Below are 20,067 nucleotides of genomic sequence, written 5' to 3'. Positions count from 1 at the left end.
ATTAGTTATATTCATGCCTCTGTTATTATTTTGCATTTGTTTCATCAATTGCCTCAGATATAGCACTTGCATAGAATCAGGAAGCTAGAAAGAAAAGGTGCAATTCTCTGTCTGGTTATAAATGAACTCACTTCTGGCAAATGTTTGCAAGTCATAGTTGGTGAAGAATCTAGGAGTTGTCTGATTACTTGCAAACAACCCTCTGTCATTTCCATAAATAAAAACTGCTTAAAATTGCTGCTGGCGCTAGGGTGTAGTTATGTTTAGAGTTGAGGCTGAAGCAGGCTTACCAGACAATCTGAAAAGAGTTGTAAGACTTGCCACCATTGCTACTCTGTAGCGCAGTGTGGTATCTCCAATAGTGGAACAGGTGACCACAGTTTCAGGGGCATTTAGATCAGGCTGACATCACCTTTTTGTTTATATGACATTGCAGACATGCAAGTGGTACTGGAGTGATTCTGTTGGAAGGAACACATTCCAGCCGACCATTAAGCACTGCTCTGCAGCTTTCATAACTGGTCCAGACTGAAGAAAATATGCAAGCAGTTACCATCAGAGCTATTATAAGAACTTTTCCTTCATGTAGATGTTGCAGCCTGATCATAATGACTCAATTACCACATGCTACAAAATGTTGTAATTGCTGTTAGTCCTGCAGACTGTCAGAGCCTGTTTTGGCTGTTCTGGCTGAATAGATTTGAGTCTGACTACAGGAGGTGATCCGAATGCCTGGATGGAGAAAAGCCAGCAGTGATGAGAGTAACAGGAGAGCTGTCTAGCACACCCAAAAGCTTTTCATAGTACAAATGGATCTCCAGCACTCTGTCTCACCACAGAATGTGCTGCATAATAACACTTAAGAAAACTACAAAGAGAAAGAAGATATCAGAGTTACTGGAAAGCTATTTTGGATGAGTTGCTGTTATTAAATAAGATTGATTTTTCTCCCCAAAATATATTGGTTTTGTTGAAACTTGAAGGCATATTAATTTTAAAGAAAAGCAACAGGATAAAAATTCTGGCTTAAGTGTTTTAATGATGGAGAAAAAAATTGCTCTGAAAATTAAAGCAAAATTTTAAGTAATTGTTTTGAATTTTCTTCATTATTTAAAAAAAGGCTTTCCAAAAGTTTTAAAGGCAATATCAATCAAATGTTTTTACACTTATCAGAAACTACTTTGTAGAATACATTCTGAAGGAGATTTCTTTTTTTCCTTTTTTTTTTTTTCCTAAAAGAAAAAGCCTTCCCATCTAAATATTTCTATACTACTTATTTTCAGAAGGCTGATTACACCTATCATTTTTTTAATTTTTCACTTAATATTTACTGCACCAAATTAATGTCTGGATCAGCTGACTGGGCTCATGAGGTTCATATTAGGTTTAACACTTGCAGATATTAAAACATTTCTCAGCTTTTCCATGCACACTGTGGGAGAGCTGAACTGAAACTATCCTGAACCATACTGAAGAGTTCCCTGTTGGTTTGCACGCACTGCTCAACAACTTCTGCTGAAAAACTTGCAATGATTGATGCTAGTGCCAACCACACAGCTACTAAAATAGATTTAATAGATTTCATAAGAACTAGGAGATCTGGAATAGCCTGTCTCTTAAGGAAGTAGGTACAATAAATTTTTAACTCTAGTCCAGCAGTAGTTTTGTAGACCTTGGCTCTAGGGTCAACTAGAGTATTGAGAATAAGAAGGAATACTTTCCTTAAGGAGCTCTGTATATTGACTGTAGCTTAATTGACCTAATAGTTGAGAATCCTTAATAGAAAAACCCTGAAGAGAGTAATCACTAAGTTTTATTGACTGAACTCCTGACCAAAGTCAGATGACCTGCCTAAAAATTCTGCCATTCTTGGCATGGGAGTCTACCACAGTTCTGGGCTTAGTCACTGGCTTTTGTGGAAGAAATAATGCTATTACAGGACAATAGCAAGGTGGATTTAGATGGACATGACTGTAGAGTAAAACGACTATTTTGTTATGCACATAAATAGTGTGAAAGGAATTTTTCAGTTTTTCTTATCCATAGGAGTTAGACACCATGGTCAGGTTGAAATGCAAGACTTCCTTTATTTCCTGTTTATACAGGCTTTATCCTTTTTACTCTGTGCTTCTGGCTCTTTGTGAGTTTATGACTCTTTCTCCTTGTTCCTCTGTGCTTTGACAGCCTGTCCAGCTTAGTTCTCCTACAGCCATGGTGTTGGACTAATTTCTGCAGAGCTGTTATGAAATTACTCATGACTCATTCTTCTCTTGCTTCATTGAGTTAAATAAGCCCGCTAAAAAAATCCCATGGTATGGCAAAGGAACCAACTTGTTAAGTATATGTTTAAGCAGGTCTATAAAGCGGGTTCCAACCTACAGAGTGCAACATTATTATATGCCTTTTCCTAATTCCTATAAGGATATAGTATATCATATTCAGAAGGAGACACTATTAGGAGACAAGGAGAGTCAGATACAGCCCTCACTTTTTTCCCCACTAGGGAAAGAAGTCCACTTTTATTCACTTTTTTTGTGATCCATTCTTCTGTGTGTATCATGATACAATGACTTAGCAAGTGGTGTTTTGCTCTGCCTTATCTTCTTTTCAGTGTCTGTAGTATTCCTTTTCGGACTCTGTGTTAGAGCCAAAACTCACTGAACAACAGTTATATGTTTTTAGACCACATCTTGCCTTTTTGAACACTACCTCTATAAAGGTAACACATTGCCCAAAAGAGGCCTCATACTAATGTTTTTCTTTCCCTCTGTAAAAATACTGTGATCTGCTTCATTATCTTACAGTTTTTATTACTTCCCTGCATTCAAATATATGTTAGAGGGACATAGGGCACTGATGTTGGAACAATTTTCAGATTACTTCTTGTTTCTGCAGATTTTTTTCTGCATTGTGTATGCCTGGTAGGGACTACCTTGAATGATTCAAAATTAACACTGTAGATTTATTAATACGAAGGACTAAGAACAGCTTTCTCCACTCTTTAGCCTGCTGTTTTCTGCTCAGGTATTGTAGTCACTCATAGGTAGTATGCTTTCCATATAAAAACTTGCTAAACTTTAGGTGTTCACCTTAAGCAGCTTTTCTATTTCTGTTGAACTTCGTGTGTGAGGATCCTAAGGTAGGTAATTTGTTTATCTGACAGAAACTGTGTAATACCAGCACTCAGGTCACCTGACGAGGTTTTGTTATTGTCAATTATTGTTTTTAATGTTTGAGTCTAAAGGCCAAATCCTGCTGTGAAAGCATTTCTGTTGAGTTTTGAATGAAGCCTAAAACTAGATGGTCTGGCCAAGGATAATGAAAGGAGAAAAGCTTTTAGTTAGCATTAGATGTTGAACTGAAATAAAGAGAATCAGATGTATTTGATGTGTTATTTGTTTAATATGTTTAAACAAACCTGCTTTTAAAGCTTTTAAACTTATTACCCCAAATTCCTATTTTTGAGTGTTCCTCTGCACTTCTGATAAAATGTCTAAAATATCTGGGTGAACAACAGTGAATGGCATTCATGATAACTTTCTACTTGACAGTCTGATAGGATGCAGATGTGGGAGATAGCCACTGTTCCCACCAGTGTTCTCAGACTACTTTTGAACACTGCACTGATACACTTTAATAGCCCCAGAAGCAAATCTTCAATGCATGGAAGTGGTCACTGAGATAAACGCTAAAAGAGTGAAGATAGAAGTCATGAATGAGTTCATTTATGAACTCAAGTTTACAGTTTGCAGTTTAATAGTTTACACAGCAAGTGTGTACAAATTAGGCAAAAAAAAAAAAAAAGAGAACCTCAAGAACACTGATTTATTCTATTCTTGCAGGAGGTGAGTTTAAACACCTTGCAGCTCTACTTGGTGCATTTTGAAGAGTCATACTGGTAACATGGCATGTACCATAGCAATGGGCATATGCTTTATATTTTGCTGCATTTTTATTAATTGTCACACGTGGCAAATTGCTTTTCTGTTAATCACTTTGTTCTGTAACACTGAGATATTTCTCTCTGATTCACTGATTCTCCCTCAAACCTTGCAGTTAACTCTTCATAATCATAAACCTGTGGTCATTAGTAAAAATATATTTACTTTTAACTATTTGCTTCTTACTTTTGTTATTGACTGTTATTGCCAAAAATTATAGCTCAAAAATTACAGTATTGCAAATGTTAAGATTTTCCATATCTGCACAATCAGAGTAATTGTGCTTAAAAACTATAGTAAAAGGTAAGTAATGTGAAAGCAGTGGGAATTGTAAGCTCTCTTGGAACTTCAGAGTCAGATTTTCGATATTAGAATTTGATTAGTGTCTCTTCCATATTTACTCCTTTTATTAGGTGTATTTCAGTTTTGATCTCTGCCAGGCTTCATCATTGGAAGACCCAGGACTTATTATCCTGAAGGAGTCAATCTCAGTGGGTTTGAGAATTTCAGCACTAGAAAACTTGAAGTCAAGGTGGGCTTCAGTTCTTGAAGGTGTCCAGATAATCTGTCTAGATACTCAAATTACTTTCATATTCTTATTAGTTCATATTTTTGGTGCAGAGACAGAGAAAATTGATAAGTGGACTCCAACTCAATAATATATCTTTTTCATTGTGGCTTTGAAATAGGCTTTCCTTGAAAACAGTTGAAATGTTGGAAACAAGTGGTGTTGGAAATAGTGTTAAGAAGAAGAGTGCCATGGTCACTGGTGTATGCCGAGTAGATTTTGCTAGAAAGATTAGCTGAAAAGTTGCACAGTGAGGATGTCAGATTTTGAGATGATGACACATGTTGGCTAGCTTGAACTCCAGACCTTTGTTGAATACAAAACAATGGCAGAGTTTTATATTTTGAGAAAATATTTTAAAAAATAACCTCAAACAGAAGGAATATTTGAGCAACCCAGTACTTGGCTTTCTTTAATTGCATAGTTAAGGCAATTAATGAAGTACAATGTGTTAAAGGTCAAGTGAAGGGACAATACTTGGTTGTAAATGTGACTGTATAGTAATTTTTAAGAGAGAACACTTTGTTCATTTAGTTTTATAGAAGGATGATGCCATAAACTTTTCTCATACTCACTTCCCGTCTCATATTAAGGAACACTGTGCACCTGTCATTATACTTCCTAATCTTTTAAAACCTCCTTAAACAGTGTCTCCAGAGCTAACAAAATACCTTTTTCCTGTCTGCTTCATATGTAAATAACAGATTCATGAAAGAGGTTTCCTTTGCTTGATTGGCTTGGTTTGGTTTCAGAAATTGCAGAGCAAGTCAATTGTAAAACTGCAGTTTCCATTAAATAGCAAGTGCTTTAGATGTTGTTTTCAAATCATGCTGATGACTGCAGAACCATCACAGAAAATAAATTCCTTCATTTGAAGCAAGTTCTGCTGAGACTAAAAAAGCACTCTTCCTCTTAAATTAAGCTGAATAACTTGCTGATTTTGATTTGGGGAAAAAGGAAGTTTCCCCAAACAAACAAGAAGTTTTCAGAATTCCTCTTTCAGTTAAGAATTGTTTTCTCATGGTATTTGAGATTTAAATTGTCTAGTATTGTGTAACTAAGTGCTGCATATGTTTTTAACAGAGACTAGTTTAACATTTTTGTAGACATGTTTAAAAAACATCACACCAATATCTGAAACCTGTTCTTTAAGATTTAGAGTAGACAAATTCTAAAAAGAAGACAAAATATTTTAGAATCTAACAGAGAGATTTTAGAGCCAAACTTAATCAAACTTGTCATAGTTTTTCGTGATTAAGGAGAGAATATTTTCAGGTTTTATGTGGTAAGTAGTCATAGTTGAAAAAAAAAGACACAGTTAATAATTTATTTCTGATCTGATCCCTGTCAGTTTGGGAGTTTCTTTCAGTAAGGAAGCAAGATGCAAAAAAAGGGAGTGGGGCACATAGTGTCCTACTCAAGGAGTTAAATGTATGTAGTTTGATCAGAATCAAATTCCTAATTTTGAAATCCATTCATCCATGGAATATTTTTCTTCAGAGAACTTGTAGAAAAAGGCTTTACTGTTGGAAAAAGCACTGGAATGTGTGGGGAGAATTTTTGATTGATTGCAGTGGGAGTTCAGTGTCTAGAGCAGTTGCAGTACTGGATGGAGGTTAGAAAAATAAATCACATAGCCCAGACTGGTGAAAAATAAAAGGTTCAGGTATAGCCACACAAAGATCAGTCATTGTAAGCTTAATGGAAGCAATAAGGAGACACTTGGCTGTTCAACACAAGACTTTGCAGTCTGTGTTCACAAAGTTTTCTTTTCAGCTGTTATGTGAGGAGAAATACACCAACATACCAGGGGTGGAAACTTATAATACATCAGTGAAGGAATTACTGTTTTGACTTAGGTATGCCAATCCCTTCCATCTTTACATATAAAAACAATATGATACGAAAGCAGTTTTAGATGCTGTATAACTGAAATTATTCAAAATTACAATGAATGGCTTGTTTGAGAATATAGAGCAAAAAACAGCATTAGAGATATCAGAGTAGCATTAAAAGTCCAAAATGCTCACACTTCCCTACTACAATAGATACTAATCTGCCATATTGTACATGACATTATTCTGATTCTGTTCTCATCAGTGAAAAAGAATTACTTCTCAATTACTGAGAAGTAATTTCTGATTTTACTTTTACTTGTGTAGCTGGACTACTTGCAGAAAGTCTCTAAATGAAGTAGGAAAGTTGAAATCTTGGCTTAGCAAAGAGGCTCTAACCCTTTCCAGTCTACTCACCCTTCCATTGAAAGTGTACAAGGAAATATCTGATATCCTTATTCAGGCCATCTTTTCAGAGCAGAGCTTATTGTGGTAACTCTGAATGTTATTGTCTGTGGAATGTGAAAGAATGGCTGATTTTCTATGATGGGGTAGAACAGAATATTTCTGTGTGTATTAGGAAAAACTCTTTATAAATCTGTAATGTTAAAAAAATCCCAGTTTTTTTTGACTTAGATTGCTACATCTTGCAGATCAGATGAAACGAATATATTAACAACAGTATCTATTTTTAATAACTTAATAAAAGGACCCAGAAAACACTAAAGTACTGAAATATAAGTAGCCCAAATAATACTGAAATAGTTACTTCAAAAACTCTTGGAGAGGACAACTAATAAAATGCTTAAAGTGTTTCAAAGGCTCTGTGTGAAATCAGTTTTGAGTTGCTGTTTCCCAGTATGTCTAGAATGCTTTTGTATTTTATTATAATAGTGAATTCCAGTGTAAATTAATTTTTCATAATTTCTGTAATTTGTTAAACAACAACAAAATGTAGTTTCAACATCTACTGCAAGAGATCCACGTAATTAATACCAGATTTTCTGGAATAGCTAAAAATTCTAAAAAAATATCTAGACACAAAATTTGACCTGTAAACAGACAAAGCTTGAAGAATATAATTGATAAACCATACAAAAACCCTGCTGCCTTGTGTTTTCTAAAGGTCTTCATAGGACTTAAAAATTATGACTACTCAGAATACTGATAATAGCAGCCAGAAAAGAGATTCCAACATTGAAGCCTTGGAAAGAAAACTCTGCAACTGAACTCTTATAAACAATAAATATTTTGAATGCATCATAGATCAAATAGATCAAATGTAAACTGCTGTGGATATTGGGTGTGTGTTGGATTCAGTGGGTAAAACACCTGGTGAAAATTCAGTATTTTATCCTTTCACTGTACAGAATATTCTGTTACCCAAGAATTTAATCCTAACAAATTCTTTTGTCTGTTTCCAATGTATATGTTGAAGAAATGTGTGCTTCTGTATGACTGGGGTTTACCAAGATCAGCTGTGCCTAGTTGTAACATTATTTTAACCCATATCTGGTTTTAACCCATATCTGTGCAGTTTGGTGGGAACTCAAGCTTCTACAAGCCACTCTTCCTCATTAAAAGATTGTCAGCTGTTTTCCCACTAATTTTTTAACTACTTCCCAGAGAAGTGTGACATGTATTTGCACAAGTGATACCTGAGAATGTATTTAGCCATACAGCTCTTCGGTTTTTGTAGCCTGGTATTTAATTTAACTGCACCCATCAATTTACTCCAGCTGAGAATGTGATCTTCATTGTAACAATGCAGCAGCAGAACAGCTAGGAGCCAGTGGAGCAGACAAAAGTAAAACATTCTTGATGACCATTCCTCCTGTAAATCCTAGCACGATTTGTGATGGAGCATGAAATACAGATCCCAGATTGAAAAACATTAGATTACATGCAGCAACCTCACAAAAAACCTCTCACCTGTTCCCACCCTATCCCTTCACTGACCTTATTTATTTTTTCTTACATGTATGCTAGTTTATGTGCTTAATGTACTCACCTGTATACTTAGTAGTTAATGCCTTTTTAACCAGCATATCTAAACTGAACTGTCAATACCTTTCTTTGTCCCAAACTTCTGCTTCTTTGTGAAAAAAAAAAAGTCCAACTCAAGCCAAAACTAGCAAGTCAATTCTGTTATTTTTATAAGATTATCACAGGAATGCCAATGAAAATATTCTTAAGTTACAATGGGTGTAACACAGGATTTTCACATTACCCCCTCCCTCTGGGGGAAATCCATAACTTTGTCTACACTGTGAACTCCACTCATATGGGTCAGGGCTGATTTACCCAGTCACTGTGTTTGTTTCCACTTCCATTTTCATTGGCACAAACCCAAACAACTAAGGGGAAACAGGCAGTGGAGGGCCCCCACCCTGGCTCTGAACGTATTTTCTTCTATTGTAGCTGGTTCCCTCAATTTCCCAGATCAATCAAAACCTGCTGGAGTCACTGCTGTGATAAAGTCAGTTGCTGTCAGGGAGTAGGATATCTGTGCTAGAGTGATCAAGAGGGGTCAGAGCATTTTTACTGGCAATGATAACCCTACAGAATTAAATACCTACTGAATTCCAGCATAAAATGAGGTCTAGGGACAATAGGGAATATCATGAAATACACTGAATCTCTAATGGTCTCTGTATTGTGCTGGCATCCCACTCAATAACTTCAGCTCCTACCTTTCCAAGACTATCATAAAGTTTTAGAGATCCAGCACATTACAAATACTGACAATGGCAGTGCTTGGATGACTCCTTTAAGGACTAGGTTGCTAATCTTGAGAAGTCAAGATGTCAGTTCCCTGAAATGTCCTATCCTAAGTGTCAACAGCCTACATATGAATGTTGCACCTTAAACCTGTTTTAAGTTCCAGCCATCTGTGTCCCTAATGAAAAGATTAGCAATCAACCTGTTGCTTAGATATTTATTTATGAAAAAATAAACAACATAATCTGTCTCGGTGTAGGACCATGTTACACAGTTGTCTCAAGAGGAAGTGCAAATCAGCTTCCGATGATTTCTGATTTTAGTGAAGAACCTGCTCCTGGATTTAGTAGTAGCTGGTTACTGCCTATGTTCATGGTAAATGCTTCCCGAGTCAGTAATTTACTATTCTAATGTCTGCTTTTCTAATCTTAACCTGATCTGAAAATTAAGCTTTGCTCTTCCTGATTTTTTTGTTACATTATTACTGCTACTGATCTCAAGTGTATCCTGAAAGATAATTTTGATTATCATGTTAGAAACAGGATGTAATACCACCTGTTTCTCCCAGATTTCTGTGTAGTGTTGGAACATCAAAACTAATGAGAACTGCTCAGTTGGCTCCTATGAAAGATACACAAGATAGAGCCTTGTGTTCGGCCTCACGTGGCTTCGTCTGCTCTCCCGCAGTGCCAAGGACACTTTTACTCCAGTAAATGGGATATGCCCAGGGCTGCTCTCTGCCTCAGAGGCAGCTCATGCTGTGTTTCAAGTGCACACAGTTCCAAAAGCCGGGGTAGCTGCATCCAGGTTGCACGCTGGGAATGGGCTCTGACCTGTGCTGGCTGCGCAGCTGTACCCGGGAAGAGTTTGGAGAAGACCTGTCTGGGCTGGCCTTGAGCTGCAGCCATATGGGCAAGAGACTGGGACTGTGTCCATGACCAAGGTGGAACTATTAATACTGTTCCTGGACAGTTGGTTAAGATTAATTTTAAACATAAGCCGTGAGGTTTACAATTTCTTACAGTTATGTCCCATCAATTATTTTATGTCTGGAGGGATTCAGAGATCCTTTAGATACTTGGGAAAATGTCTGTGCATTTCTGAGTTTTATGTTCCCTGCTTTGATAGTTTTCAGGTTGAGTTCCACAGGCTGTCATTGTTATGTAAGAGAAAATATTGTCTTTTATCAGTTTTCAATTTGCCACATATAATTTCATTAATTAAGTGCTTTGTTCTTGTCTTACAAAAGAGAGAAAATAATCAGTTCTAATTCAATGTGATGACAAATATAATTTTTTAATAAACTGATAAGCAATATGGGCTAGAGCAACAGGAAGCAGAAATAATAAGTGAATTCATAGTCAACAATTACACTTTCATATACGTCTCTGTACTAGCCTGTAAGGAGATTTTTTTTTCCCCTTACATTTTATTATTCCTAGGTATGCCAACCAGTTCAGCCATTCAAAGCATATGTTGCAGTACCTAATTCATCAGCAAATGATGATGCAAGGCAAGCTGATAGGACTGGCCAGGGCATAGTATGCTCTTTGTCTCCTGGCTTCAGTGGCCAAAACCAAATTGTTGAATTATTTTGTGAGAGCACAATCTTGTCTTTCATTGAATTATAAAAGACTCTGCCAGGGTTATGTGCTATTTCCAGTCAGGAATATGGAGGCTTTAAATTCTTGCTGGGTACAAGGAGTACTGTGAAGATGAGGCAATGGGAATGATGCAAAATGAGAGTCTGGACTGAGTTTTTAAAGTAGCAATTCCTCACAAATCAACCAAAAGAGTAACATTTGCAAATGAAGAGTAACACAGATACAAAAGATACTTGCTAACTACAACTTTATTGTTATTGTGCTCTGCAAAATACATCTTATTATGTGTTGCAGAAGAATAATATAAAGTTTCACTCATATAAAGCTTATAAAATTTTATTTTATAAAATATGCTGGTTATATTATTGATGAGTCTATGCAGGTGATTTCACAGAAAAACTTGTAATGCTTATCCTCTTGGGAATTCTCTGTATTCTATAGCTATTAATAATAATTTTTTAAAATTTAGGAATGTTTTAGAAAATTATTTAAATTTTACTGAGTTCCATTTTTTGATGACCCACACTATGCTGCCTGGGACTTTTATGACCTGCAGTTTGACTGTTCAGTGTTCAGAGAAATTTAAAAAAACTCAAGGGTGAATTGAAATATATTTCTCCACACCCAAACTGTCCATCATCAAAGCCTGCTACTGATGTCTTTGCAGAGCTGAAAGTTAGCATAACATCCTGCTAACGAAGAGTGGTGGAATGGGTTTGAACTCTACACATAGGAGTAAAGTTTATATTTTTAAGTGGGGAGACCAGGGAATAAAAGGACATTTTTAGGAAGTTCATGGCTGACTTAGAATTAAATCTTACCTTTCCTGGTCTTTAGGCATAAAGTAATTTAGTGAGGAAATTCAAAGTCTGGAAGGGGCTATTTCATTGCAGTTTGGTGTAAAAAATCCATCTCCTTGTCCCACAAATTCAGTCCACATTACTTAATTACATGAAAACCACATTAACATTAGCATCCTCTGTGTTTGAGAGTGGATCTCTCTCCCTGAATGGGTATTTGCCAGTGTTGGTTCCTTTCATTGAAAGGGAAAAGAAAATGGTCAGACCTAGAGAGAATGGGACAGTCTTCCTCGCTGCTGGGGTCTGGTGGTGCCTCCTGTGTGGTTTTCAGAGAGCGGCACTTACGGAGTTATGCTCTCCCATTCAGCCTTGAGGGGGCTGCAAGGCTGAAGACAGGACAGCAAAGCTTCAAATACAGAACTCAAAGACACCATTGTGTAGGAAAGGACTTTAAACAGTTGCTGAATTTTAAGTCCATGGTTAAATTCAAAGCATATCTGTGAGGTTATGGGATTTGCTCAACACTTTAGGAAATTTAGAGCTGTTGTAGAAATTTTTAGAAACTTTAGAGATGCTGTAGAAATGGTAAAATAGATATTGTTCCATATGATGATGACAAATCCGGTGGCATCTGCATTTATATGCAATCACAGTCATATTTCCAAGCAGTAGACCTCAACCCAATAACATTGTTTGTGAAGGGACAAACTTTTGTATACATCAGAATGAGTCTTACTTCCTTTCTATTTATTCCAGAAATAATCCTTTATTTTATTTTTAAATCTGAATGTTTAAATAGAATTAGGATTGTTTGTTTAATTTGATAATTACAGTAGCTGCAAACATTAAATTAGGTATGGTGCATAGTAATTTTTATCAGCATAGTGTAGCAGAATAAAGATCTTTTTGAGAGATCATACAGCTTCTACAATTTGGAAAGTAAATAAAAAAGCAAAAATAAACCTGCCACATCTCCTCATTTGAACTTTCCCAGACTGAGCTCAATCAAAGTGTGGGTTGCACAGAGAGCAGAGTACACGGTTTGGTCTGTAGAGGCCTCAGAAGAGTGCTAGGATTCCTGTTTTGCATAAACAGATTGAAAAGGTTTTATCTCATTAGTAGCTTAAATGTAAGCAGAGCAGAGTATTACTTTATGTTCAGAGTGAATGATGGGACATTTCTTTGCAATTAACATGCTCCCACTTTGTATACAGACAGTTTTCTAGATCTACAGATTGCCTTTACATTCAAAATTATTTTTGAGGTGAAGATAAGCTACTGTCCAGGCCTATGCCATAGGATAGCTGTTTTTGGTTTGTTGTTTGTGTCTTGCTGGAATAACACAGGTTTGTTTGTTCTGTCGCCATTCCAGCCCACCCACATCTTGGTGGTTTGGCCCTTCCTTCTGCTTGTCTGCAGGTGTGCCCATTGCTGACCTCATTCACCCATCTATTTGCAGTCATAAATACATCTAACCTAATGTTTGGCCATATTAGTGTTGTGATATCCTTGAAATAGAAAAACCCTGAACAATTAATTGCTTCTTACAAAGCAAAACTTTTTTCCACCCAATGTTTATCGAACTAGGTGGTTTTTTTATGCTGTGACACGAAATGATTGTAAATTTTCTCTTTTATTTTGAGCATCACCACACACTTGCAAGTGCCTCTGCTGTGTCACCTGCCTGTGCTTTCTCAGTTCAAGTGACCATGTTTTTAGTACTGCCTTTTAAAATATATGTAAAGTACTTAAAAGTTATCAGATGTCAACACGAAAGCAAATTATAATTAATTCTGTACTGCTTTTTTATGTCTAAAGAGCTAGGCACTCTAGCTAAGATTTTCTGTGGATTAGAATTGGTCTAATTCTGTCCGGCAGGGGAAATTTTCTTGTTCACTTGAATATTACTAAAGTTAACATAAAATAATTGGGTTTTCTTTCTGAAAATTCAATTCCAGAGCTACATAGATTTATTTCAGGATATTTTCATATAAAAATTGTATCATCCACAGAGAGAAGTAGATTTAAATTTTATGCCAAAATGAAACCCAGTAGCATTATGTTTTATGAGGGAACCTTTTAATGTATTTAAAAAAATACTGGTAGTGTTACTACAACCCACCCCTGCTGTCATTGCTATCCTGTGATGCTGCCTAAGCATGTGGAGTCATTTACACTCCTGTCAGGTGGGAAATGCTGCATGCTTCAGCTGTGAAAAGAAAGTTACAGTGCAAAGTGTGATTTAGTGTGAAAAAAAGCCTGGATAATGCACAAACTGCAAGTACGGACTTTTTTCCCCACGGCGACCTTGTTTTCATTTGATCCTAACCTTCAAAAAATTTGTCTCTTTTAGGATGAAATAGACAGTGTTCCAAACTGGATTGCTTTTGCACTCTTGTAAAAATTCTTGGCTGGACAAAATTTGTTGTCCAGCACTTTACTGAGGTTGGATAAGTGCAGAAATGAAAGCACATGGAGAAGTAGAGGTCAAAACTCATGCCTGAGAAAGAAATGCTGAGTATAATAAGACAAAATACAGGTTTTAGGGTTAAACAATGACAATGGAAAGAAGTAGAGAAGTATAAAATTAGAGGAAAATATGAATATTAGCATAGATTCTGGAGGCAAATGCTGGAGTGTGTTAGTCATTCTAGAAAAAAAAAAAAAAAAAAAGAGAAGTATGTGCATATGGGATAAGATTATATGGAAAATGTTTCCTTCCCAAATCTGCAGTTAGGCATTGTAGTTCCGTGTCTGGCTGTGGCTTTAGCGTGCCGCAAATGACTCATGAAAGTTGCTTTTGAAATTGTGTATTCAGTACTTACAGTTGTCTTGATGAGTCCATATGACGGAATTCAGTGCTGGGACTCTAGAGAGGCAAAATTAGTGGACAGAACAAGCTGGACAGTTAATTTTGTTTCGTAGGATATGAGGTTTGCATGTACACATGAATGATTGCATGGTGCACTCATTAATGAGTCAGGTATGTTTTCCTTAGCCCCTTAGTTTTAGGGCAGTCTTCAGATGATTGGGCATGGTGTAGGAAAGAGTAGGATAGGGTATTTACTGCCTCGCACAATTTAAAAGGTATATATGTAAAATAGTCAGGAAATTCCTAGAAGAGAGTGAATGGTTTCATGGTTAGGAAAACTGGCAACTGTGAAAATGGGATTCAATTTCTGCTTTTACTGATAAGTTCTTAATAAAAGTGGTCAAATTTCTTTGACCAAAATTTTCTGTTGGGCACTATATACTGATTTTTGGATTTTCTACAGTGGGCCAGATTGTCAAAGCGCTCTCCCAGCTACAGTTTAAAGTCATTGGTAGTGTGCTTTGCACATATAAAACCCTGTACAAATACAAAGTAGTTAACGAAAATCAGAAGTTTCATTTCATTGATGAGGCACCAAAAATCTGTGTAAAGTTTTTCCATTTTTGCCCATTATCTCCATGCCAAGATAGGAAAAAGCCATTTCCCCTACAGTCTATTCCACTTCTGAAGTCAATTAACGTTTTTTAATCATTTAGATAACTTTGGTGAAAGCTCTAACTAGCTCCAGAGGAATTTATTAATTTCCCTTTTCAGTTTGGTGTTGAAGTATCACACTAAATACTTCAATATTCTTTACTATAGGAGGTATGAGTATGATGTAGAAAAAAAATTTATTATGAAACAAAACCCATAGTCCAGTGTATTCTCATGATGGAAACAAATTAACTGCCCAGTGAAGCTTTCAATTTAAGAAATATTGAAATTAAGTCCTTGATATCACTATTTGAAAGGGGTGTTCATTTTGGTTTGGGAAAGAATGGAGGGGGAGAGAGAGAAAGGCCTTTATCATATAATATATATTTAGACAGTGAATTTCCTTTGGTCTGTGGTGGTAAAAATTACTTGACAGGCAGTTTCTGGATATGTGGGGCTCCTAACCAGGAATATCATAGCTAAATTTATTCCCATTAAAATCAATAAAATATCTTGGATTGCTTCTAGAAATGTTTGTGGTGTATATTGCAACAAGTATTCATTCTCCACAGTTCAGTACTGCTCTGGGCCAATGGGATTGCAAAATATCTGTCAGCTTTGGCTGACAGCCTAACGTTGCCACAGCAATTTTTCTCTTTAATGAGTAAAATAGGTGATGTTTATAGAAAAATAACTGTCTCATGAGAAGCTGTGCAAAACGTTCCATTTAAAACCATTCTGTTTATATATAGTTTTGTTGTTTGTTTTCTTTTCTTTTTACTTACTACTGTGGACATTTGCATGAAAACAGGATATTTCTCCTTCAAATTGCAGTCATGGACAGAATAGCTGCTATACCAAAATGGAGCCAACCCACTTAAAACAAAAACCCAACTATTTTACTTACCAAATCTGTTTCTTCTGTGCATGCAAAGTTTCAAGCACTTATTTTCCAACCTAAATTTAGGGGCTGAGTTTTTTTGCATTAGTTCTGCAAAATCAACAAAACAATATGGATGTAATAGTGAGAATACATTTCTGCAAAGATTAAATTATTTAAAAAATCATAAATAACATTTATATTTTAATATTTACAGTGACATCAGGGATAAGAGTATTTTTGTTATATATACTGGCTTTTTCTTTTTACACAGCCTAGAAACAATGACAAATACTCAAGAGAGAGAGATAAATAGAAAAGCTGAGTCCTGTTTTTTGGTTGCTGATGAGCAATAGAATTAATAAACACAAAGAACATCAGAGTTCTCTCTGATGGACAAATTTGACTTTTCCAGTTACAGGTCGAGTGTAATCTTCTACCAATTGGGGACATACACTTTTAGTGACAAGTAGTATATTTTCTCTGGTTTGGGAATGTCTTATAATGTCACTAATAAGTAAATATTCCCTCTCTGGTTAATAAATGGAACACCAAGATTACAGTGCAGGTGAGCATAGTCCTTTGACTGTAAAGATTTGCAGGGAAGTAAAAAATGGACAGGTTTTGTTTGTACTACACAGATCAAGTTTTCGAATTCCAGAAGTAGCACTGCTTCCCAAAGCTACCTGCAAATCTTTCAGACAATCTTTTTTTCTCACTTGGATAAAGAAATGCTCCACTGAGCTTTCCAAGTGTAACCAGCCTTCATTTGGCTCTGAGAGCCCAAACCATCTCTTTACCTCACTGGGGCCATATGAATTTGTGCTTTGCAAATAAAAATTATAAAATCTATGTAAAATATACCTCTCAATTGTAAATGCAGATGTAAACTGCATTTTTGGCATGCAAGTTCACAGAGTCAGGGTCCACTTGTTCAGGCCAAACACCATTTAAATGTGACTGAAAAATATCAGGACCCTATCTGCAAAGAAACATCAAGGGCTCTTTGGAGGAATTAGTTCAATTTATTCCTATTTTATAACTGTTCTGTATGTAATTTACACTCAACAACTTTTTAAGTTGTTTTTAGTTTGGGCAACTAATAATGTGTGTTTTTTCATCCTTGTAAGATTTGACACAGGGTTGTGGCTTGATGAAATGTTTGCAAAGTAATTCAGCATAAATGAGCCAGTTAGTTTCTTTGGTTATCTCTTGGTGATACTCAGTTCTCATCTATTTTGTTCAGTGCTGCTTTGGCAAACTGTTACAGATTTTAGCAGCAGGCACTTCACGGTAATTATATCATATAATACACTAAGTAAATATATGATAAATGAGCAAATGTTAACCAAACAAGAAATGCAACCCTGGGGACTAACTGGGCTTGCAATTCTCAAGGGTAAACACAGCAGGTGAGCAAAGAAGTATGACAAATAGGGTAAGAATTTCTTAAAGCCTGACTGCCACAAATATGTCAATGGAGCTGAGTCAGCATGGGAAGGACACAGTAATTTACTGTTGATTCAAAAGGCAGTAGCTCACTGCTACTCTTTTGCGTGTTGTGGAATGCATCAGCTGAAAATGAAGATGACTAACCTTCAGGTACTGCTGCTTCTGCTGCTCTTCAGCCCAACTCTTGTTGCTCCTTTCCAGGGACACTACTCTGGAAACAACAGCATGTCATAGAGCTGTTGGGATAACCTACAGTCAGCATCAGACCAGCAGCCAAAAAATCTGAATGATACCAGTCATCTTTTTGGAAGTTGCAGTTTTACAATTTGCCTTTCTGAATTGAAAAACATTGCTTTCACTTTAACTTTATCAGGCCAATATACATGGTAAATATATATATATGTATATCATGTGCACAAATTATTGTTTAGCAATATAATTTATAATTCTTTGCTATAGGATTTCTTACATAAAATATGCTTTTGCTATGCTACTCCTCCAACATTTTCCCCACTAGAAACAAGGCCTTTTTCTGCTTTTCTTCCTGCCATCTCTATTTGCCTGTATAGACGTACATTTAGTTCTTGTGCTGATGGTTACTTTACTCTTAAGTTATGTCTCTGCCTGACCTCCAGCTTTTCTGTGTTTTCATTGTCAGCTCACGGATGCTATGACTGCAGGACTGTGCTAACTGACCCCTCTGGAGTTTTCACTTCACCATGCTTCCCCAGTGACTATCCCAACAGCCAAGCGTGCAAGTGGATCATCCGAGCACCTCATGGATTTATCATACAGCTAACATTTATTGATTTCGACATTGAAGAAGCTCCGGGCTGCATTTATGATTCACTGACATTAGACAATGGAGAAAGCCCAATGAACCTTTGTGGCATCACTGCCAAAGGATTATCCTATAATTCCACTGGAAATGAAATGATTGTGTCATTTAAAAGCGACTTCAGTATCCAAAAAAAAGGTTTTAATGCCAGCTATGTACGAAGTAAGTAAGTCCAAAGCATTTCATCCCATTATAGATGTTACAAGGAAATGTCCTATAAGGATTAAAATTACACTTCCCAAAAGAGCCAAGTCTTCCATAAGAAGAGAATGAATGGGTGAGGCTGCACTTTACAGGGTTATCTTGTGTCTTTTATTAGCTAATTTATTTTTCTTTGGATCAAAATTATTTTATTCCAGGACATGACAAGAAGTGTGTTAGAAAAACGTGTTACATGCAAAGATTTTAGGCCTAACGGTTCTCTCCCTGCCAGTTTTTCCTGGAGGATTTGGAAGCAGGATAGGTTTCTTTTGGGTCAGCACACCTGCAGAGGGACATAGAAACCTAAATGAGAGCATGAGAGGCAACTTAGTTGAGCCAGAAAGGTCATCCTGGGCCTCTGGCCCAGTGTAACTCCCAGCAGTGGGGAGAAGTTAGTGCAGAAAGCAGAACTTCTCAGAGTTCATCCAGCCTCTGGAACAAACTCCCAGGGATGAGCTGATACTGCAAAATGGCTACCTGTTATTCCAGTTCCATTACCTTTCTTTCCCTTCCCTAAATATGTAGCAATGGTTTTAAAGGTTTTAGAAAGACACTCATGCTTTTTTCCCTAGAAGGTAAGCATACAAATATTTTCTGATTAGAGCATTAATTAGAATTAATTAGACAGTAAAGGGCAGTGAGGTAATGAAAGACATTCAGGACAGTCACTGACAGGCCCCATGTGTGGCTCACTATTCATTCCACTTCAGGGTTATAGCTTCCAGTTGCATGCTCTCAGTAGACTTCCTTTTTGTAGTGGTTGCACACCTTAAACTGAATACCAGTATTGCATTTATCTTTATATTGTTGTAGCACAGTGATGTTCTGCAGGTTGGCTTGCTATAAAAACAGAGCAGGGAAGTTTGCAGTTCTGTCTTCAGTCACAAGCACATCTTCCTCATGGTTATTTTAAAATATTTATTACGCATCTCAGATATTTTAAAATAATTAAGATAGTACATCCCAGGAATCATAAGACAAAAGTAGGCATGATTATGTCATCAAAATCTGTTGCAGTCCTGAAAAGAAAAAAGGTAACATCACAGAGAAACTAAAAATACTTCTCTCTACCGAGGTCCTTTTATGCTGACAAAAATATATAGTAATAATTGTAGGAACACCTGTTTTCTTATGAAAGTCAAAGCAAATTTTCTGAAAGGCTTCTCTATTTGAAATTAACAAAACTCTTGCTGTATTGTAAGAAGTTGGAAAATCAAATAGATCACAAAAAATCATATACAGTCAAATTATGCAAAATATTTAATATTTTAATGTTTAAGTATTACTGTAAGAGATGAGTTACAATTGGAATTAAAAGATGCAATGTTGACCTCAGCTGTGTTTAATAAGGAAAGGAGAGGTGTACGAACATGGGTAGAGAACACTGTGTGTATATACCCACAGATATGTATTATAATGGAAGCAAGAGTATTGCCTCCAAATTGAATAGTACCTTATGCTCATGGATAGCACCATCAAAATTAAATAGTCTTGGAAGACAGCCTTTTATTTTGAAAAAGAAGGCTATTCTCCAGTAGGAGTAAAAGTATCGAAGGCATTCACCGGTGACTTATATTTTAATATTTCGCATATATATTAGTTCAGAAGCTCTGTGTTAAGCTGTGCTGTTAAGCACCTAGTTTGAGACTGACTTCATTTGGTTTCATTACTCCATGTGTAACATTCACTTGACCTCTTGATTTTGACTGTGGATGCTGGGAGAGCTGCCTGCATTCTTCTAGGGAAAATTATTACTATATT

The 20,067-nt window shown here is 36.3% G+C and overlaps 1 protein-coding gene across 7 annotated transcripts in view; it reads left to right on the top strand.

The window, feature by feature from the left end:
- Positions 1-20,067, top strand: part of ADGRG6 (adhesion G protein-coupled receptor G6) — a 108,271-nt gene that overhangs the window by 24,321 nt on the left and 63,883 nt on the right. For all 7 annotated transcript variants that reach the window (XM_030268103.4, XM_072927002.1, XM_030268102.4 and 4 more), the window contains exon 3: positions 17,926-18,267. In XM_030268103.4, coding sequence (XP_030123963.4) covers positions 17,926-18,267 — 342 coding nt within the window. The remainder of the gene's footprint in view (positions 1-17,925; positions 18,268-20,067) is intronic.

Source organism: Taeniopygia guttata, chromosome 3 (genome assembly GCF_048771995.1).
Source record: "Taeniopygia guttata chromosome 3, bTaeGut7.mat, whole genome shotgun sequence".
In the NCBI taxonomy this organism is placed as follows: domain Eukaryota; kingdom Metazoa; phylum Chordata; class Aves; order Passeriformes; family Estrildidae; genus Taeniopygia; species Taeniopygia guttata.
This window is presented reverse-complemented; position numbering and strand designations above follow the sequence as displayed.